Source organism: Chaetura pelagica, unplaced genomic scaffold (genome assembly GCF_000747805.2).
Source record: "Chaetura pelagica isolate M959 unplaced genomic scaffold, ChaPel_1.0 scaffold358, whole genome shotgun sequence".
Taxonomy (NCBI): Eukaryota; Metazoa; Chordata; class Aves; order Apodiformes; family Apodidae; genus Chaetura; species Chaetura pelagica.
Genome location: NW_009954233.1, coordinates 474,160 through 493,907, shown reverse-complemented (window position 1 = coordinate 493,907; position 19,748 = coordinate 474,160). Strand labels below are relative to the sequence as shown.

The following is a 19,748-nucleotide window of genomic DNA, read 5'->3' as shown; positions in this document are numbered from 1 at the left end:
TGAGACAGGGGAGCAAAAAGGAGAATAGTCTCACCTGTAGAAACTGAAGCCTTTGTTCTTTTAAGGTTGGTTTCTAATTAAAATTCCCACGTGGATGCCATTGCTGTAGTATGAGTCATGTTGGGAAGATCCCCAAATTTCTCAGGTTGTGTTTCTTCAGAATATTTAATATTAATATTAATATTTGGGGTTGGTCTGCTTATCAAAATTATTTCCCCTGGGGCTTCCCATGAAACACAACTAATACTGCATTTCAGAGACTTGGAAGGTTGAAATAAAAATTTTGAACAATCCTAAAATAAGTTCTGATTCCTCATTTCCAAGTTCAAAACTTTGTATTTCGGGCTTTGTTCCTGTTAGTGTAATTGTTTCCATTCTAAAATCATTATGGTTATCCTTTTATGGGGAAATTGTGATATATAGGACTGCCTTCAAACTAACATTAGTTTTTTTAATTACAGCATTTGACACTGTGTACCAAAGAAATGGTGATGGAGAAGCCAAGTCCCCTGCTTGTAGGGCGGGAGTTTGTGAGACAGTACTACACTCTGCTAAATAAAGCTCCTGATTTCTTGCACAGGTAATAGTTGGACACACAAAGTGACTGATGTTTCTGAGCAAAGTGTGTAGTGTTCATTATAAATCAGATAAACATTACATTCTGAGTATGGAAGGAAACGGACCTGGCTAACTTTTGGGCTCCTGGAATATGATATCTTCTTACTGAAGAGTCCTTAGGGTCCAGAATCAAGTCTGATCATATGGGCGTATGGTGTGTTAACAAGGAAATTCCTCTGTGGAAAAGTGAGATGCTTCTCATCTGGTAAAATGGTAAGATGGATGTATTCCAGACATGCTTTTCTAAAAAGACACAAAAGAAAATGGCAGAGGAAGCACTTACATTTTATACCAAGACAAGCATGCTAATTATTTCAGAATACCATATTTTACATTGCCTCTGAGAAGTTTTTATCCCAATTGTGGTTGGAGATCTAAGGTTATGAGGAAAAATTGTCTGCAGAGACATATAGCCTGTGGATGGTGACTTCACTGCTTTATAGGAGGTCCTAGGTACTCTAGAAGCACTTTTCTGATGCATTGAGCTCTACAGCTTTTGGCTAAAATACTTGTTGCATTTGATGATGTTTTTTCACAGCTATGACCTGTACATCTCTTCACTTGCAGGTTTTATGGCAGGAATTCTTCTTATGTCCATGGAGGACTGGATGCCAGTGGGAAACCACAGGAAGCAGTGTATGGTCAAGCTGTGCGTATCACAATCAGTCCTCTAGTCCTCAGTAACATTCAGAACTTACTGTAGAAATCACTCTTTTTCTTTACCAGTTACTTTTACTTTTCTGGCAAAGAATGTATTGTGATACTGCCTCCTGCTCAGAGGCAGATGGGAGTTTGTTGGCTTGACTTTTTTTTTAATATTTGACTGTAGCTGCTTTTACTGGGAGTTGTGTTTGACACATCAGCTTTGCATCTGGGCTGCAAAAAATGTATTTAGGGTGGAAATAAAAATCCAAAGGACCTATTAGACTTGCCCAATTAATGTATCTTCTTTCAGTTGGAAGTGGTTCCTTGGGAAGGGGACTTTGATCTTTGGGAGTTACATGGAATTCTGTATACTCCCCACTCCTGTGACACTTAGGTACATTGCAGATGTATAGAGGGTTGTTTGTTTTTTATGTTTAAACACAAGGTTAATGCTGTCCCTTTCACAGGCCCTTTAAAAGATAAGCCTTAAAATAGGTTATATGTTGTAATACAGCTGGAAAAACTGGGTAGCAAGTTGAACACTATTTGACTGCTCTGAGAAGCACCTGAATCCTGGTGGAAAACTTGAGAATAAAAGTTAGATGAGCTCAGGTAGATTGTTCACAGAGCAAGACACTTCTTGGTTCCTGTATTTCCCTTTTGAGCTACAGTGAGGGTGCTTTTTTGTATTAGTTCAGACTCTGGAATTTAAAAGGTGTAAAGCTCTGTACAAAACTGTACAAAGCTACAAAATGTAGCTAAAATGTGTCTGTCTTTCTAGGAGATACACAAGAAGGTGATGTCACTACAGTTCAGTGAATGTCACACCAAGATTCGTCATGTGGATGCTCATGCTACTCTGAGTGATGGGGTGGTTGTGCAAGTCATGGGAGAGCTGTCCAACAATGGGCAGCCAATGAGAAAGTTCATGCAGACTTTTGTGCTTGCTCCAGAGGTAAGTATATATAAGACTGTGTGTCACTTCAAATAATGATGGTGGAAACCTGACCTGTAGCTACAATTTATCATACAGGGGCAAAAGATACGGTGGCTTTTAGAGCTTGTCCTGGGGGTTGTCATTGAATATGTCACAGTATATGAGTGCAGAGAAATGAGTTTATTGAACCTGTCCTGAGCTGCTTCATGTTCTTAGACTTGAAGTATTGAAGGAGTAATACAAAGCAAATTTGAGCTTGTGTTTAGGAGATGCCACTGGCAAAAATAAATAAATAGTGTTGAGCTCTGCAGATCAAGTCTCTAGTGTAGTTCTGTACTCTCTTCAAGTGTGCTGGTAAATGTGAGTATGAGTTGATGCTGCACAAGTTACTGTTCAAAATTAGCTCTTAGTGCAGAGCTGTGTAGGGGTAAAGGGTGTCTTGTGTTCTTTCTGCTTGTTTCTCTCCACTTCATTAGAAACTGTAATTCCTTGATGAAACTGAAGGAGTATATATTCCATGAGAACCTGTGATTGCTGTGATTTAGCAAAATTCGTTTTTTATTCTGCTTGAAACTTCCTTTTTCACTTGGGCTACAGTTGCTGTTCAATTGTTGATTTAGAGAAGAGTTATCACGTGGAAAATGGCCTCAATGAAATAATCCCATTCTAAAACATTGGAGTGTATCCAGAAACTTGTATCTCTAATCCATCCTTCTTGTTGCCTGCTGATATATCATACATGAAAAAAAATGCATGTTGCTTTTTTACAGGGTTCAGTTCCAAACAAGTTTTATGTCCATAATGATATCTTCAGATATGAGGATGAAGTATTTGGAGATTCAGAAGGAGAACTTGATGAAGGTGAGAACTGCTGTATGGTTTTTGTTTTTCTTGTTCCTCTAGCAGAGCTTTCAGAAGTGTCTAGAGGAGATGAAAAGACACAAACTGTATTACATTCTTTTACATTCTTGTGGGAAATAGTCATTTGGGAGGGAGCTGAGGCAGGGAGTGTAGGTTATGTTGGAACTGTCTGCTGGCCCAAAACATTCTGTCAAATGAAGACCATATACTAGTGCCTTATTCCTTGAAGGGCTTGGGAGAGAATGGAAATAATGAGCAATAGTACCTCTGCTGCTGTTTCATCAGGCAGACTTGATTTCTCTCATCAGTCAGATTCTTAGCTAAAGTCTTCCAAAGAAAAAATCTAACTGGCTTTTAAAAAATGACATGTAGTTCACCTTCACATCATCATCACATTCAGTGATTTGTTTCTATTCAGGGGCTGAACTTGACCTGAGGTGTTTTTTCCCCTCTTCACTGAGGCAGACCAAATCAGAGTACAGCCAGAATAACTACATGTGTTCCCTGGGTAATTTCTGGAATTTTTTCATCTCAGTTCTGTGGAGTCAAGCATCTTAGGCCATTGTCCTTGTATTTGAGGTTAATCTTCTTAGTTTTAGGTACTGAGATTTATGAGCTAATGCTGCAGTCTTTCTCTTTTACTGCCAACATATGAAAAGCATCTGCTGCTTCAAAAGACCATTGAGCCATCCTGGCAGAACTTCCTAGCAGCAACATGTCTCTGGTTTCTCCTTTTTGTGAAAATAGTAAGAAATAAAGCCTCTTGAATGAGCAGTAGGGTCTTCTGTCTTTTCTTGCAGCTAATTGTGCCTTATGCTGTTGATGAAGTTTTATTTTGATTACTACTAGTTTAATATGCTTTTATGTGAAGTGTGGCTTGTGCACACTTGCTGGGATGTTTATGGAAGTTTTGATTTTTATGTCAGAGTCTGAAGAAGAGGTGGAAGAGGAGCAGGAGGAAAGACAACCATCACCTGAACCTGTGCAAGAGAATGCAAGCAGTACTTACTATGAAAACCACCCTGTAACGTAAGAAGTCTCCATTTTTAAATATGAAATTTATGTGGGGTTTTTTAATAAAAATAATACAAATATTTTGGATTTAGATACTGGATGTGATTTAGCAGGTAAAACTACCTTTACCTTAGGAAAACTACACTTGATAGACATCTGTGTTAGGTAACGTGATGTTATTTTGAAACATTGCTGCTTCAATGGAGAGAAAAAATGATCTTACATTTGTTAGTTATTTTTTTATATGTTTTATATAAAAGGTAGCAGCCATGTTTATGTGCACACTTAGTGAAGTCTTTGTCTTATATTTTATAAACCTGTAACTGAGGTGAAAAGGTGTAATTTATATGACCAGATCTGCTAACAAGGGCCTGGTATGTGACTCTAATTTGGGTAGCTGAACCTGAGAGGAAGGTCTAGTTTTTGAGAAGTTCCTGTACAGCTGTATTGGAAGAAGAGGTCTCTGTCCTGAATGTCTTAAGCTCAAACAAAGTTAGAGAAAAAAAGTTTATTTGTGATTTATAAGTAAATATGTTTTATTAAAAAAACCAAACAAACCAAAACCCCACAAAGAAACAAATAACACCAAAGCATTGTGCTTTTTTTTTTTTTTGTACCAAAGGAATGCCTTTGAAGAGGGCCAGGATCCACTTCCTGATTTCCTTGTTAAAAAAATTTAATGTACAACATCATAAGAGGATGTGTGTTGAGTGCATCAGTGATCATGCCAAGTGCTGGTCACATAGTGCTTTTCAGGAGAGATCCTAGGGAAGAGGGGAGTCTGCTGGAATTCTGGCAGTGACTTACTCAAGATAATGCAGGAAGCTTTTGATGCCTAAAATCATAGTCAGGTGATGTTTTTGGGCTACTGTGCCAACTGGAAGTTGCAAAGGCAACATTCATCAGACAGTCACTTTGGGATAGGCTGTAGCAGGAGCTATACAGACAGAAGTTTTTGGAATTTGTAAGCTTTTTGGGAGGCTGAAGAGAGAAGTGAAGAACTTCTGAACAGAGTAGAGAAGTTGCATGAGTTTTTCAGTGAACAAGACTCACAACTTCTTTGGTAAGGAACTTTTATGGTGTTTTTATAAACAAGCTTCAGGTTTCATTCCAAAACTGGCTTTGTTCCTATGTATAGCTTAATCTTCCATGGGTCTCTCACTATGCTTCTGTTCTCTTAGGAGCAGCACTTCTTGGGTTTAATACCCATTCCTTAAAAGTTTTATATGTCTGAGTGATTTTCAGACTGTCTGCAGAGAATTGTAAGCATGTCTTTGCTTCAGGAGAAGTAAAATTTGGATTTGTATGCAACTAAGGGGCATAGATTGATTTCTCACAGTATTGTACCTCTAGGTGCTGTATGGCAGCAAATGAAAACAGAATGACCTTTGTCATGAACACCAGCTGTTACCATAGCAAAGCTTATAAAAAGTCATAAAATACAAAGCAATTGATAAGCTGCATGAAATGCATTTGATTATTGTAGCAATGGGATAGAGGAGGCACTAGAAGAATCATCTCATGAACCTGAGCCAGAATTGGAATCTGAAACAAAAACTGAGGAGCTGAAAGCTGAAGTAGAGGAAAAGACCCTTGAGGAGCTAGAAGAGAAGTCTCCATCTCCACCTCCTGTAGAGCCTGTTTCACTACCACAAGAACCACCAAAGGTGAGTTAAAAGTCATATCTGTGCTTCTAGGTGCAGATGGTTAACCAAAAGATGTGGATTTGAAGCTAGCTTATTTGAGTGGCCAGACTGTTACACCTCTTCAGTCTCATGCTGTATGAACAGCCAGACTTGAACCTTGAACTTGTAAAAATTTGAACTTTTGTTAAAAAAGGAAAGAATGTTATTTTTTTAATGCTGCCCAAGTCACCTATCGTAAATTTAATGCTCTGCTTGTCAAGTGTATGTGTGGTTTTATGCATGTGTAAACCTTTTTAAATGTGGAGTTAACATATGTTAAGAAAACATCTCAATCTACCACCAACAAAAATGTCATACAATGGGAACCACTGCTCTTCCTTGGAAAACCCCATAATGCATTGACACTTGCAAAACTGCAGGCAGTATAGGTTTAGAACCAGTATGGGGGCACTGACTGTCTCCCCTAGAGGCAGGATGCCTCCTCTTAAAAGCCTCACTGCACACCATGTGTCATCTGCTATGGTTACACTTAGGTACTTGGAAAGAGATGGGAGGAACTGGTGAAAGCTGGAGAGAGTCCGTTTTCTGGCTCCAGCATGTCTCCCATATTATTATTTTTTTCAATCCTATTTCTCTTTTTCGTTTTTACTTCTAATTTCTGGCATCCACATTCTTTCTTGGTGCAGAAGACACGTAACACCACAGGGTTTTCAGTCCTAGGTTTGTTACATCCTGGCAAGCTGTGATCTGGGGATGCTGAGGGAACAGGGCTCACACACTTGCTCCATGCCACTGGAGTCCACAGACAGCTAGAACTGCAAATCCTTCTGTATCTTCATTGTAATGCTTGCACAATGGTTATTTAATAGTCAGATATGAACCAACAGTGTGTTTTCAGCAGATGAGTTTCCCGGTAGGAATGTCAGTGGTTTGCCATGATTAGTAGCCTAGGTTTGTTGCATTTCCTGCAGGCTTTCTCTTGGGCTTCAGTGACCAGTAAAAACCTGCCTCCTAGTGGTACTGTTTCTTCCTCTGGAATTCCACCCCATGTTAAAGCACCAGTCTCACAGGTAACCCATCTGTGAACACCTTGGATTGTCTCATTACTTCTGCAAACTGCTTCAGTTTTTTAAATTAACAGATCCATTTGTTTGACTTCAGTTGCTCAAATTAATTGTGTCTTAAATGTTAATGCACTCACCTTGTCACAAGCGAAGAATTGTGTCTTAAATGTTAATGCACTCACCTTCTTGTCACAAGCGAAAGCACGTACATGTAACAGGTGTAACTTGGGTGATGGTGGTGTTAAAATCTCTTCATGTGCAAATAGGAAATCACTACTGAAATTTTTTTACCTATCTTAATGGGATATGGTTTGGTTTCCAAGAGAAAATGAAATGAAACAAAACACCAACTCCCTGCAAAAGAGTAGTTTTCTGAAGTGTGTTTGAAAGGGGTATGTCATTGGCAGAAGTGCCCCAGCAGTAGAAAGGGTAGCACCATTTCTGAGAAGGTGCAAGTTTGCCTTGGAAGGCTCACATCTACAGAAATATGCTGGATTTCATGAGCCACTTTTTACTAACTTGTCACAGAACCCTGTACCAACTTATGACTGTGTGAGGAATGGAAGGATTCACATTTCCTTGCCAGGACAATGCTATCTTCCCATTCCTGGGTTGACTTGGGTGAGGAGGGGAAAGAGGGAGGAACGTTTGACCGGGTGATAGTTCATGTCCTGCATGTGCCAAGCTGGTGTGAGATGGTCTGAGACTCTCAATTCATCTGCCTCCATGCATATAAAAATCCTCAAAACAGAAAATGTGTTCTTTAACTTCTTGTACTGATGTTGTGTGCCAAAGCACCGCATGTTGTGGTAGCTCACGTCCAACCTTTAAAAAAAACCCCACAGTTCTCAGCAGAGCAGCTGTGGGTTCTTGCAGCAGCTGTTTTCATTGCACTGATTTCGTCTCCCATTTTTCACTGGCAGAGAGGAACCTGGCTAGGATTGCCCTTCAGCCAAATGCATATTAAAAAGAAAACAGAAAAAGAAACAAACAGAATAACAACAACAGAAAACCACCACCTTGTGTGATGGTGCTTCTGGTCTGACAGGGCTGACATGGAAATCAGATACTGGCTCTGTAATGGGCTGGGAACACTGTCTTCATCAGCTTCAACATGGCTTTGAGCATTTCAGTGGTATTTGAGCTGTGGTATTTTGTAGTGCAGAATAGATTTTCCTTACGCAAAACCAGATTCAGCTTTGATTTATTCACAGTACAGGGGCAGATTTTTGTAATATGACTGCAAAAATAATTTAAAACCATTCATACAAGAGAGCAGAGTATAGCTTATAGCTGTCCCCTTAAACTCTTGTGCTGCCTCTGCAGCTTGTCATGCTTTCTGCCTTTCAGATTACTTTTGCTATGAATTCATGTTTAAGTAATTCTGTGTGAAAGTTTCTGAGCAATAGTGAGGTGGCAAGAATTTCAACTCTCTGCTCTTCTGGAGACAAAATTAGTCAGTTCTCAGCTCCTTTTCTTGCACACTTTTCAGACATGGTATACAGAAAGCTGGTAGAAAAGGCACCTGAACAATTTCTACAGATCAGTAGCAGCTTTTTCCTGTTTCCTTGAATCCATTAAATCCAGATGCTCTGCTTGTAAACAAGGACAGTAGATTGCACTAGTGGGTGGGTGGCTCCTTAGGGATGCTGTTCTAGCCAGTGTCAGTGATGTTACAAAGCAGCAGTTAGCTGTCCTTCCTTTCTCTGCGTCAGTCCAGTTTTCCCCCCAACTTCTATCAAGTTAAGATTACAGCCTCTGTAGTATTAACTCAGGACCCCTCTGTAAGTGGCACACTTACTGTTCTGGATATAAACCAGCTCAGTTCCTGTTTATCTACAGCTCTGGAGTTAAAACAGGTCAGCATTTGTTGCTCTTCTTGTGACCAGAAATCAGCCTGTCTACACCGATAAATCGGGCCTTCTCTTGGTAGGATTCCCAGCTGTTCTGACCTCCCTTTTGCATGAATACACCAGTTGTGCCAGAGAGGTGGAGGCAGGTAGAGTGCTCCCTGACTCTTCTGCCTCGAAGAGTGGTGAGTTCAGGAAAAGGTCTGTTTCTAGACACTGCAATCTCTCACCACCTTAAATCTGTTCAGACTCTGGATAGACTTTTCCATGATCATGGAACACGTGCAGTGTTCTGGGGCAGCACAGTTTTGCACAACTTCATTTCTGCCTTGGTGAGGCTGCATCTGGAATATTGTGTCCAGTTCTGGGCCCCTAAGTTCCAGAAGGACAGGGAACTGCTGGAAAGAGTCTAGCACAGAGCCACAGAGATGATGGAGGGAGCTGAGGCTCTTGAACTTGGAGAAGAAGAGACTGAGGGGCGACCTCATCCATGGTTGCAAATATGTTAAGGGCAGTGTCAGGAGGACAGAGCCAGGCTTTGTTCAGTCTTGTCCAGTGACAGGACAAGGGGCAATGGGTGCAAACTGGAACATGGGAGGTTCCATGTAAGTATCAAAAAAACCTTCTTTTCTGTGAGGGTGACAGAGCCCTGGGACAGGCTGCCCAGAGAGGCTGTGGAGTCTCCTTCTCTGGAGACATTCAAACCCACCTGGACACGTTCCTGTGGGATGTGCTCTGGGTGACCCTGCTCTGGCAGAGGGGTTGGACTACATGATCTTTCGAGGTCCCTTCCAAATCCTAAGATTCTGTGATTCTGTGAAGTGTTTTCTTCTTCTGCCAGTGCCAGAAAGCACTGAGGCAGTCTTCCTCTGCAAAAAGGGATAGGACTGATTAGAAAGTAACTAATGAGACTAGCTGACTGTTGTTTGGGTAGACAGTACTTGCATGATAAGTGAGAAATCCAGTGAAATACAAAGCAAGCAGATAAAAGTTAACTTTTTTGGGATTTAATGGAAGGACATCAGTGACTTAACAAGTGTTTCGTCAGTAAGTATCTAAGAAATGCAGGTCTGACTGTATTGTTTTGCTTTTGAGGTATAATGTATTATGCAGTAGAGACATCAGTAGAAGATGGCAGGGTAGCCCATTAGGAGGTGTAATAAAATGAGATTTAAGAGGAAGGCTAATTTTAGCTTATTCTTGGAATTGAAAAAATGGTCCCAGAAGTGTTGTAAGGACAAGCTAATAATGCCTAGCTGAGTAGAGCACAAGTGATAGGAGGGCTGAAGGGTTTTTTTGGTGTGTAACAGCTGCACATTTAGTGTAAAACACAGTCTTTTCACCCCTGTGAGGTACTCTCTGGCTGGAACTATCAGTTGTCTTGAGTCCTTGAAGGAAATAAGTGACATGTTTAACACAAACTTTCTCTGCAGCAGTCTGGGCCTGTAGCTGTGTCCTTGCATTTAATCTTCCTTAGAGGCTAGTGCTCTTCTTTATGTTCCTAAGGATCATTTTGTTTTTCTAAGATAAGAACCCAGCACAGTAGCAGCAGCTGGACTGTGGTACAGAAAATTGAAAAAATGTTGGGAATTGCTTCAGTAACCAGCAGGCTATGTAGAAATACTTTTTTTTGTTCTGTTCTCTTCTTCTCAAATTATCTTTAAAGGATAGGTGTTGTACTTCCTGAGAATATGAAGGGTGTACTTTTAGCATCATGGTCTTGACATCAGGGAAGTTAAAAAATATCCTCAGCATGTAGTCAGTAGAAATTGCTGTTTCAGGTGGCTTTATTGTATCAGAATTACTTACTACACTTCTGAGGGTTTTTTCTTTGTTCTCCTCTTTCTAATTTCCTTATAGTTGTTCTGCACTTATTGTTGAACTGAAGTTGTTCTGAAGAATCCTTCAGGGATTCAGACAGAAAAAGTGCTTAGCCCATCTCTTCTTGTTCATTTCAGACTGCCTCCTAATGTGTCAAGTCTGAGCTTCACATGAGGAAGCTTTATTTGATCCGTGGGAGGGTTTCAGTTAGACTGAGGGATTCTTGAATAAAGGAGTACTGGGGTCTCAATGCCTGGTCAAACATGGAAAATTCACCTTACCCATTAATTCTCTCTGATTGAGAGGTTTGCTTTGCCCCTGTTGCCAGAGATAACTGAACACTGCAGTCCTGGATTGGTACAGAGGAATTTATAGAGGTGAAAAAAAAATGTATTCCCAAACACATTGACACAGATGTGTATTTTCTGGAGTTCGTTTTGTGCATGCCACTTATCTGTGTCCTGTGTTGTGGGATTTTTTTTGGTTTGGTGAGTTTTGGGTTTTTTTGTTTGTTTTTTTTTTTACTGGGCCAATGTTTAATAATGCACGTTCTCCTCCTGTTTTAGCCAAGAGTTGAAACTAAACCTGAAGCTCAGTCTCAACCTCCTCGTGTGCGTGAACAACGTCCCAGGGAAAGACCAGGTTTTCCACCCCGAGGACCTCGACCAGGTAACGTGGATCAGCTGTTGTGTCTGCTTAGGACTAGTTAACGAGAGACTCCTTGATGGGCCTTGTCTGTACCTCGATTGTCTTTGGCTGATGATGAGCTGTCTCTTCCTACTGCCTTCAGCTAGAAATGGAGGAATATGATTTGGAGTGCAAGCAGGTGATGAGTTGTTGCAAAGATTCGTTGGGCAACATTTCCAAGTTTCTGTTTTGTTGAAATGTTTTTTAATAGTCAGGCCTTTTTCTTACGTGCTTGAGCACTTCATGTGGCTTGATGCAGATCTGAAATGCTGACATGGAAATCTGAATCATGTTCTCCATGTCCTCTAACCTTGGAAGTGAGAGCTCTTAAATGTTTGCTTTTGCTCTTTGTTTTGGAAAAAAATCTTCCTACTGTGTCTTCCCAAGTCAGTTGATAATCTTACATGCTTTTTTTTCCACCTTGTGTAATTGTGTAAAATGCTATTCTCAGTTTGGCTCCCTCACGCTTACGAGCAGCCAGCAGCTCTGTGCTGTTTCTTTGCTCTAAGGGTGACAGCAAGTTACAAGTTCTAAGGGGAGGGGGGGACTACTTGGAATAGTGGAAGCTGGCAGCAGCTGGCAGAGCACTGCCTGAAGAAGCAGTTCATCTCGGGGACTCTTGAGCATCTCCACCAGCTCCAGCTAAAATAGTGAAGGCTTTAAGTCAGTGCCTACCAAAGTGTGACACCAATTGGGCTTAAAAGTGCTTTTGACTTTGATAATGGAAGCATATCTTCCTGTGGGGACAGCACTGAAATGGGATTTGAGGAACCAAGAAGGAACAGTGGCATGTTACAGGGCTAACGTTTCTTGGCTTTTTAACATGTCACCTGCTGCAGGGAGGAAAAGCTGCAACTTGTCCCTAAATCAAGCAGCAAGTTTAAGTTTCTGCTACTCTTGAACGTAATACAAGTCATACAGAAAACATGTGACAAGACCTGAGTCTTTTATTTCTGATCTTACAGAGAAGCAGGGGAGAAAAAGCTGAGATCCCAGTTGACCTAAGGCTTCAGCCTTAATGTCTTGTTTTCAGAGGAAGTCAGCAAGCTGTTTATCTGCTTCATGAAACCTTGTGAATGAGCTGGCAAGCTTGGTGTAAATGGGCTTCTAGGGGAAGTAGAGGGTAGAAGGGGGTTCATAACTACACTGTGATGTACTCCGGGTGTCCAAGGGCTAACAGTGTGCTGCTGTCACACTGCAGAGCAGGTCATGAGTTAGGAGGGAGATACCCAGAAAGATTTTATCTTGCGTGCTGCTAAGCATACTAATGCTTTGGTTGAGCTGGGGAGAACAGGAGGAATTCTCACTTGTATTTGGTACCAAAGGGTGGAAGATGAAAGCCAGAAGAGGTGACTGGAGACAGTGTTGTTAATATGAGTGCCAAAGTATATTGCTGTTGCATTAAGGAATTGAGGAAGAGATGACTTAAATCCAAATCTTTCAAGAAGTACATTTTAAGAGGTAGTGAGCTCCTCTTCAGTGTTGTGATTCAAAATGTAACAACCTCTTAAACTTGCCCTGTAGGCCAGGTATTTTAGTTAGCATGGGTTTATTTAACCCAACCAGGGAAACCAGACAAAAAGGAAACAAACGTTTTGTGGCATTACCACAAAAATGTCAGGACAATGTAAAGAGGAAGATCGTGTCCTCCCCCCTGTGTCACCCACTCGAGCTGAAGGCACAAAGTTTTGAGTGAAGGTGCTTGGTCCTCTCCATAGATGTGTTAACCTGAATCTGTGTGCAGTCTGCTAAGGGCAATGGCTCTACCTTCTTCTTGTCAACAACAGGGAGAGGGGACATGGAACAGAATGAGTCGGATAATCGTCGAATAATTCGCTACCCGGACAGCCACCAGCTCTTTGTTGGGAACTTGCCCCATGACATCGATGAGAGTGAACTGAAGGAGTTCTTCATGAGTAAGTAGCCATGTCAGCTGTGGAGACTGAGAAGAAAAACTGTGTTGAGAAGTCACAAAACATTCCCACACAAGGGAACTTCTACATGATATGACACTACTGGTGTTACCTGGAACAAGTGGAGGGGTGGTAGAGCAGGCACTGCAGGTTTGGGTAACGTGGCTTTTCCCTTGTGTTTTCTTAGGCTTTGGAAACGTGGTAGAACTTCGCATAAATACTAAAGGAGTGGGAGGAAAACTGCCTAATTTTGGTTTCGTGGTATTTGATGATTCTGAGCCAGTCCAGCGAATTTTAGTTGCAAAAGTAAGTATTACCATTGAATAGTCTTCAAAGGAGGGATTGATTCCGTAAACCCCAAGTAATGCAGGCCACCCCAGGTTGTGTTGCTGTTATTTCTGGCATTCATTCATGGACAACAGTTGTAAGGCAAGCATAGTTTGGCACACGCATTCTGTCAGGAGTGTTCTGTAGCTTGTGACAGCTGTGCCAGTGTTCCTCAAACCATGTCAGACCAGATTCAGGTTTTTTACCTCTGTACATAGACACCATGTGGAGCTCAACACTTAGGCTTAGAGATCCTTTTAAGATGAAAGTTGAGTATGTAAGCTGTTGAAGGGATCTCTGGATTCTGTGTCCTGGGGCTGAGGAAAAGGAGCGAGGTTATTTGCTGTTGTGACTTGGGGAACTGGAGAGCAGAAAGCAGCAGTTTTAATTTCTAGTAGACCTGGTAGAGCAGTTCTTGAGGATCTTTAGCCCTGAGGTAAAAAGGCTAAAGACAGCAGCGAAGAGGCTAAAGACAACCCTGCCTGCACTTGAGAAAGACATTTTAATTCCTTGCATGCCAAATGAATTGAAAAATGCTGTTCCATTTACTCAAAGGCCTACGGGGCTAAGGTCGTGTGCTGCGGGGAACCTGTTAATTTTTGCCTGTTGCCTGTCAGCGAGGGCGGGCTGAGGCACGTGGAGAGCTCAGTGTTGTGTGTGCCTTGTAGCAGCGGACGTGGTGAAACGGTGACTAACTTGTGCTTGACCACTCTTCCCTGTAAGCCCATTATGTTCCGGGGTGAGGTGCGCTTGAACGTAGAAGAGAAAAAAACAAGAGCCGCTCGTGAGAGGGAGACCCGCGGCGGAGGCGACGACCGTAGGGATATTCGCCGCAATGATAGAGGCCCCGGGGGTCCCCGTGGAATAGTGGGTGGTGGCATGATGCGAGACCGTGATGGAAGAGGACCCCCTCCCAGAGGTGGCATGGCACAGAAACTTGGCTCTGGACGAGGAACCGGGCAGATGGAAGGTCGTTTCACTGGACAGCGTCGCTGAGCATCTCCACTGTGGGCAGACGAGTCTTGGCAGTGGTACATTATCCATCGTGTTTGCATTCTTGTTCATTTTTTATTATTATTTTTTTTTTTTGGCTTTGGAATGTGACACAGCCCTTCTGATCATTTCTTTGATGTGAAAGCATCCTTTGGTTTCCAGTTTAAATTGAGGTGGACGTTCTTTCCCCAGTTTCACGACAGGAGTTACACTGTTAATTTATAAATGTAGACTTGGAGAATTGAGGACTGAAAAAAAAAAAAAAAGAGAGAGGAAAAAAAAAACCAAACACCACTGGTTAAACTATCTGCAACAAACATGGACTAAAGGACACGCCCAATAGAATCCAGGTCCTTTCAGTCAAAAACCCTCTGCTGCACATTTTGTTTAAGTGTTACAGTTTCTGCCTATTACTGTTGGAAACACAAGTAGTGCAATTTGTGCAATTGGAGAAGCTTGCCTTTTTTTTTTTTTTTTTCTCAGAACACTTGGCTCCAAACAAACTCGTGTTTACGCACTCATCAAGATGCACTAATGGGTACTCTGAACTCATTTATATTGACATCTGCAGGAGGCATCGGAGGAAAAAAACCCTTCATCCTCTTTCTCAGACAGAATAGCTTGTGAAACGATGCGGGCATCTGATCTGCTTGCTGTGACCAACATATGTGCACACACAAACCTTAATAAGACTACACGTTTATTCCAGAAGGAATCCATTTAGCTGTAAACTAAACCCAGAGCTCCAAAGTCGTAGCCCTGACCACACCACAGGTTTGATAGCTCACGTCAGATTTTTTTCTATCTGCCCCTCTCCAGTACAGGGATGGCTGCTCAACACACTCCTCCTTCTCCCTCCCCCTTCGGTCAGCATTGTACAGTGAAATTTGTCTTAATTGTATTTTGAGTTCTCTGGTAATGTAATAAGCATGATGGTGCCTTCTATGAATACATCATTCCAGTCTTGCTGGTGATTTTGTACAGTATAGTGTATGAATTACTGTGCTGCAAAGCCGATTGGCTGCAAAGCATTTAAAGGAAATAAGTGAAGAATTGTATTAAAAAAAAAAAATTGCAGTATCTTTTCAATCAGTAAACATTGCTGAAATGATCATCCACCTTGCTCTTCAATTACCAAGTTTGCCTGGTTTTTTTTGCAGAGGGGGGGAAGGGAGGATGAAGGCATCCAAGTAGTCTCCAGGTTGTCTCTTCTCTTTATAATTGATGTCAAAGTAAAAGAAAACTTGAGCTGAAATCTCTCTTGTGCGTGAATTTCAGAAGTCAGTCAAGAATGGTGAACACTTTTGGCCAGCTCGTAGTCAGTAGGGCTGAGCATTCTTTGTGAGGGTGAGCTTATCAAATGAGGATACTGCAATTTTCAGAGAACAAAACAGCAGCTCTTAAGTATTTGCATTTTCCAGTTGTGCTTTTCAAAAAACTCTTACTCATTTTGCACATAACTCTCAGTTGAAGATGACACTTGTGTGGCTCCGGACTGAAGGATAGAAAGGAGACATCCTCTTCTTCAGTGTGACCAGTGGGTTTTCCCAGTGGACAAGTCTGTTTCCGGGTAACGTTCCGGAGTGCATTCCCATTAACTGCAGCTGCAGCAGACAGAACAGCTCCGTGTGCAGCAGGTGCCTGGCTTGGAGGTGCCAGGGGCCAAAGCGGGGGGTGTTTGTGGGTGCGCCTGTGCCAGAGCGTGACCACCCCAAGCTGCTTGTCAGCATGGAAGACCTGAAATCCAACAATGGCAGTTCCAAGCAGAAGCAGATAGGGCACCACAGCCACCTGTTTGTGGATTGTGCAGTCGTTTGCTGGAACTGAGTAAAAGTGGTGCACGTGTTTCCCATACCTTAGGCACAGTGAAGTGGCACCTGTTTGTTTTCTCCCAGACTCGAGGTCTTCTGTGTTGGATGGTAAGTCTTGCACTATTGTCATACACCTTTTTTTTTTTTCCAGGGCACATTTCTACAAGTTTCCATGGTTATATTTCAGGTTTTTTTGTCGAAGCTCTTGCGTTTTCAGCTGTTACCTGGAAATCTGTAGTACTTGAACTGCTTGCCACACAACACCGCTACGTAGGTTTGAAGCCTTCAGACAAATTGCTGTCATCACTTAGCAGTTTGCCTCCAGTGTGTTCTGTGTAGCCTTTCTGTTATTTTCTTTTTGTTGTGCTGTGGTGTTTTGCTGCCACTTAATTCATTTGTATGGCAAATGGCTCTGGGAATAATCTCCACAACAAGAAGCAGAGTATCAGCAAGAGTTACTGAGCCGTTCTGCGTTCTGGCTTGCTTCTTGTTCAAGTGACATGAGCAACCATTGGAACATCGTCCAGAGAAGTTTACATGGTGATAGCTCACCTGCTGTACTGTGGACTCTTACGTGTTCTCGACCCTCTCGATAGTAGATGTACCTCTTAGAGCAAAGGAAGGGATTCACTGACCATCACTGTTAGTTGCTGATTTGTGGATGGTGGGAATATTTTGTCATTACGGTTCAATTTCAACAAACTCAGCTGCCCATCTTGGCTTTAGGTATACAAGACAGTGGATTGCCACCTTTATTGCTGTAACGTGTCAAGCATTATATGCTAGTAGATTCTAGTTTAATTGTTGCAGGTGGAAAGTATTTTTACTTTTAAGTTTCCATTCTGAATGTGTTTTGACTAAACATACCAATAAACTACTGATGTCTGCAGCATTTATCATGTCCCTAATTGTCTTGAAGGCAGGTTGCTGGAGAGCACTGTGTCATCCCTTGCTGTACAGAAAATGGTCTTTGAATCCCACTGTTCCTGGCTTGTCCACTTGGTGGTGGGAAGCTGGAACACTGTGTGTCACGTCCCTCGGTTGCAGTGGGGGCCCTGAGTCAGTAAGCTCTGGTTTGCTGTGGCTGTATCAGCTCCTTTCCTGCAACATGGGTTGGAAACCCTGACAGTGCTGCTGTGAGAGGTCCTGGCCTGGCTCCAGAGCTGGCAGGCGAGGAAATGGGACGTGATGTGTTCGTGTTTCTGGTGGCCAACAAGGCATTGTCCTTGGGACAGGTGGGTCCCCTCCTTCTGGTGGCTTCTCACCTCAGGCTGTGTGTAGCCCAAGGAGGACAGCTCCTCTGGGTTGTATCCCAGGTGGGATTCCTCTGCTCCACGCTGGGCTGGGGGGGGCTGTGGCAGCTGGCGTTGGGACTACAGCTAAAACAGTGATGGTGCTGGGAGCAACGTGAGCTGAGTTGTCCTAAAAAAACAAATCTGGAGCTGCTTGCTGTCAACTTTAGTGTTGCTTGTTCCTGATACTGTGGAACTGATAGTTGTACTGCAAGATAGTCCCTGCTTTTTCCCTTGTTTTTTGTGGCATTGTCAGTGCCAGCATGTACCCAGAAAGACTGGTAAAAGGGCTATTCTTACACTGCTTGTAGATAAATTGTGTCTGAATCATGGAATCTGCACGGAGCTGTTCCTCTCCAGGCGAAGTTCCGTGTAGCTGCTTTGCTGTGTCCTGAAGCCCTCTGTCCAGTGCTGTCATGGCTGTAGTATTTTCTAGCAAATGGCAGCTGGGAAGTGTCTGAAAAGTTGTACAGTTGCATGGGTTGAAATACTGGAATGAAAAAATCAGATCCTGTACCAGATCCCTAAGCCCAAGTCGCCAGAAACTCCTCTGAGGAGCTACCTAAACAGCCACAAGATCTGCTGGCACCAAAGACCCCCGAAGGAACATGGTCCCTCAATGCCACCTGCAGCGTTCAGACCTTCCCAGGCTGCGTGAGGTGCAGTGTGTAAACTCCTCTTTATCCGGGGCTGGGGAGGAGATGGCAGAGGGCACCATGGCTGAAACCACACAGGCTCGGGCAGTTTTACTCGTGGCCATGAAGTCGTACGTATTTTAAATAGCTCTGGAGCAAATTTTATCAGCACCTCGTGTAGGCTTTGTGGCTGAGCCTGCCGTGATCAGCCTGTACACCTTTTGGTTTCTATTTATGTGGTTGAGCTGGAGCAAGGTCAAAGTCATTCCTTGTGCATAGAGGAATGATAGCTGGGGGGGGCTCGTGGCAGAGACAGGAGGAAAGGCCAGGGGGCAGCAGAAGGATGTCAGAAAGCCACCTCCAGTGCTGCAGTGGCCTGGCCTGGCCACACTGAGGTGCCATCATGTTCTTGTGGAGGTGATTTTAGAAGCATTTGCCTCCACAGCGGCAGCTGGGCTTGTGTGTGAAGAAATACAGTGTGGAAAAGGGGGTTTATTGGACGTGATGGAAGAGGAGACAGCAGGCTGCCAGATAATCCTTGGGAAAGCTCCTCTCAGGGTTAAAGTTTGGCTTATTAAAAGGGGAAGAAAAAGAGTTTGGGGTGTCAGTGAACCTTTCTTGTCTTTGGACTGGTGTCTCCTGGGCGTGAGTTGAAATGAGACATCTCAGTAATGGTGTTTCTGATGCTGCTTCTGCAGCGCTCACCGTTCCCCCTGACAAGTGGGGACAGTGTGAAGTACAGTGTGTATTTTTTGCACATGTATGAAATAAAGTTGAGGGCAGCTTTTACAGATGCTGACACAATGCTATTCCAAGGTGCCTTGTTTCAATGCAAGCTTTCATTGCAGACCTTTCTATAACACTGAAGTCCCTGAGTCCCCCGAGAAGAAAGGTGCAGGGATGAAACCCAGGGGTGCTTGCCATGCAGGGCCACGCAGGTGTTGTCATGTTGTCACACAGGAGTGTGACCCAGGGATCTGACCTGGGTCTGTGCAGAGCCAGGAAGCACCAGGCAAACAGGGTCACCTGTCCCAGTGCCCCCTGGCAGGAGGAGTTTAGAGCAGAATGACACAAACTCGACTGGAGAATTGTTTCACCTTTTCCTTTGTTGGTTTTTTTCCCCCTGCTTTATTTTTTGAAGGGTTTTTTTCCCCAGGGGTTGGTGTCAATTCTTTTCACCCTCACCGTATTTATAGGAAACAATCCTCAAGTGAAAAGCCAATTGATGGGGCTCAGGACACAAACCCAGAGTTTCAGCCGCCCGAGCAGCTCCCGCAGCTGCTGCTTGTTCTGCTGCTGCCCCTGGGTCGGTGGGAAGGAGGAGCTGGGGAGGGGTCCTGCTGGGGAGGGAGGGTGGGGTTGGTGTCAATTCTTTTCACCCTCACCGTATTTATAGGAAACAATCCTCAAGTGAAAAGCCAATTGATGGGGCTCAGGACACAAACCCAGAGTTTCAGCCGCCCGAGCAGCTCCCGCAGCTGCTGCTTGTTCTGCTGCTGCCCCTGGGTCGGTGGGAAGGAGGAGCTGGGGAGGGGTCCTGCTGGGGAGGGAGGGTCCCTGGGTCCCGAGGGGGTGCCCAGGGCCGGGGGAGGGGGGCTGGTGCTGGAGCTGCTGTCGCTGCTGCAGGGCATGAG

The 19,748-nt window shown here is 43.3% G+C and overlaps 1 protein-coding gene across 2 annotated transcripts; it reads left to right on the top strand.

Moving 5' to 3' along the window:
- Positions 1–466: 466 nt before the first annotated feature.
- Positions 467–14,743, top strand: G3BP2 (GTPase activating protein (SH3 domain) binding protein 2). 2 transcript variants are annotated; one of them, XM_010003623.1, is made up of 11 exons: positions 467–580; positions 1,186–1,267; positions 2,045–2,218; positions 2,971–3,061; positions 3,988–4,090; positions 5,562–5,742; positions 6,693–6,791; positions 11,023–11,125; positions 12,931–13,059; positions 13,244–13,362; positions 14,107–14,743. In XM_010003623.1, the coding sequence occupies exons 1-11, from the start codon at positions 486–488 to the stop codon at positions 14,377–14,379; spliced, it is 1,449 nt and encodes a 482-aa protein (XP_010001925.1). In that variant the 5' UTR covers positions 467–485; the 3' UTR covers positions 14,380–14,743. The 2 variants fall into 2 exon arrangements, with proteins under 2 accessions (XP_010001925.1, XP_010001926.1); XM_010003624.1 differs by lacking the exon at positions 6,693–6,791.
- Positions 14,744–19,748: the final 5,005 nt, after the last annotated feature.

Bases quoted from the DNA above. Each gene is read 5' to 3' on its own strand.
- G3BP2 (XM_010003623.1), top strand. From the start codon at position 486: ATGGTGATGGAGAAGCCAAGTCCCCTGCTTGTAGGGCGGGAGTTTGTG. The intron at 2,219-2,970 runs GTAAGTATATAT...GCTTTTTTACAG, and splicing joins CTTTTGTGCTTGCTCCAGAG to GGTTCAGTTCCAAACAAGTT. The intron at 5,743-6,692 runs GTGAGTTAAAAG...CATTTCCTGCAG, and splicing joins TACCACAAGAACCACCAAAG to GCTTTCTCTTGGGCTTCAGT.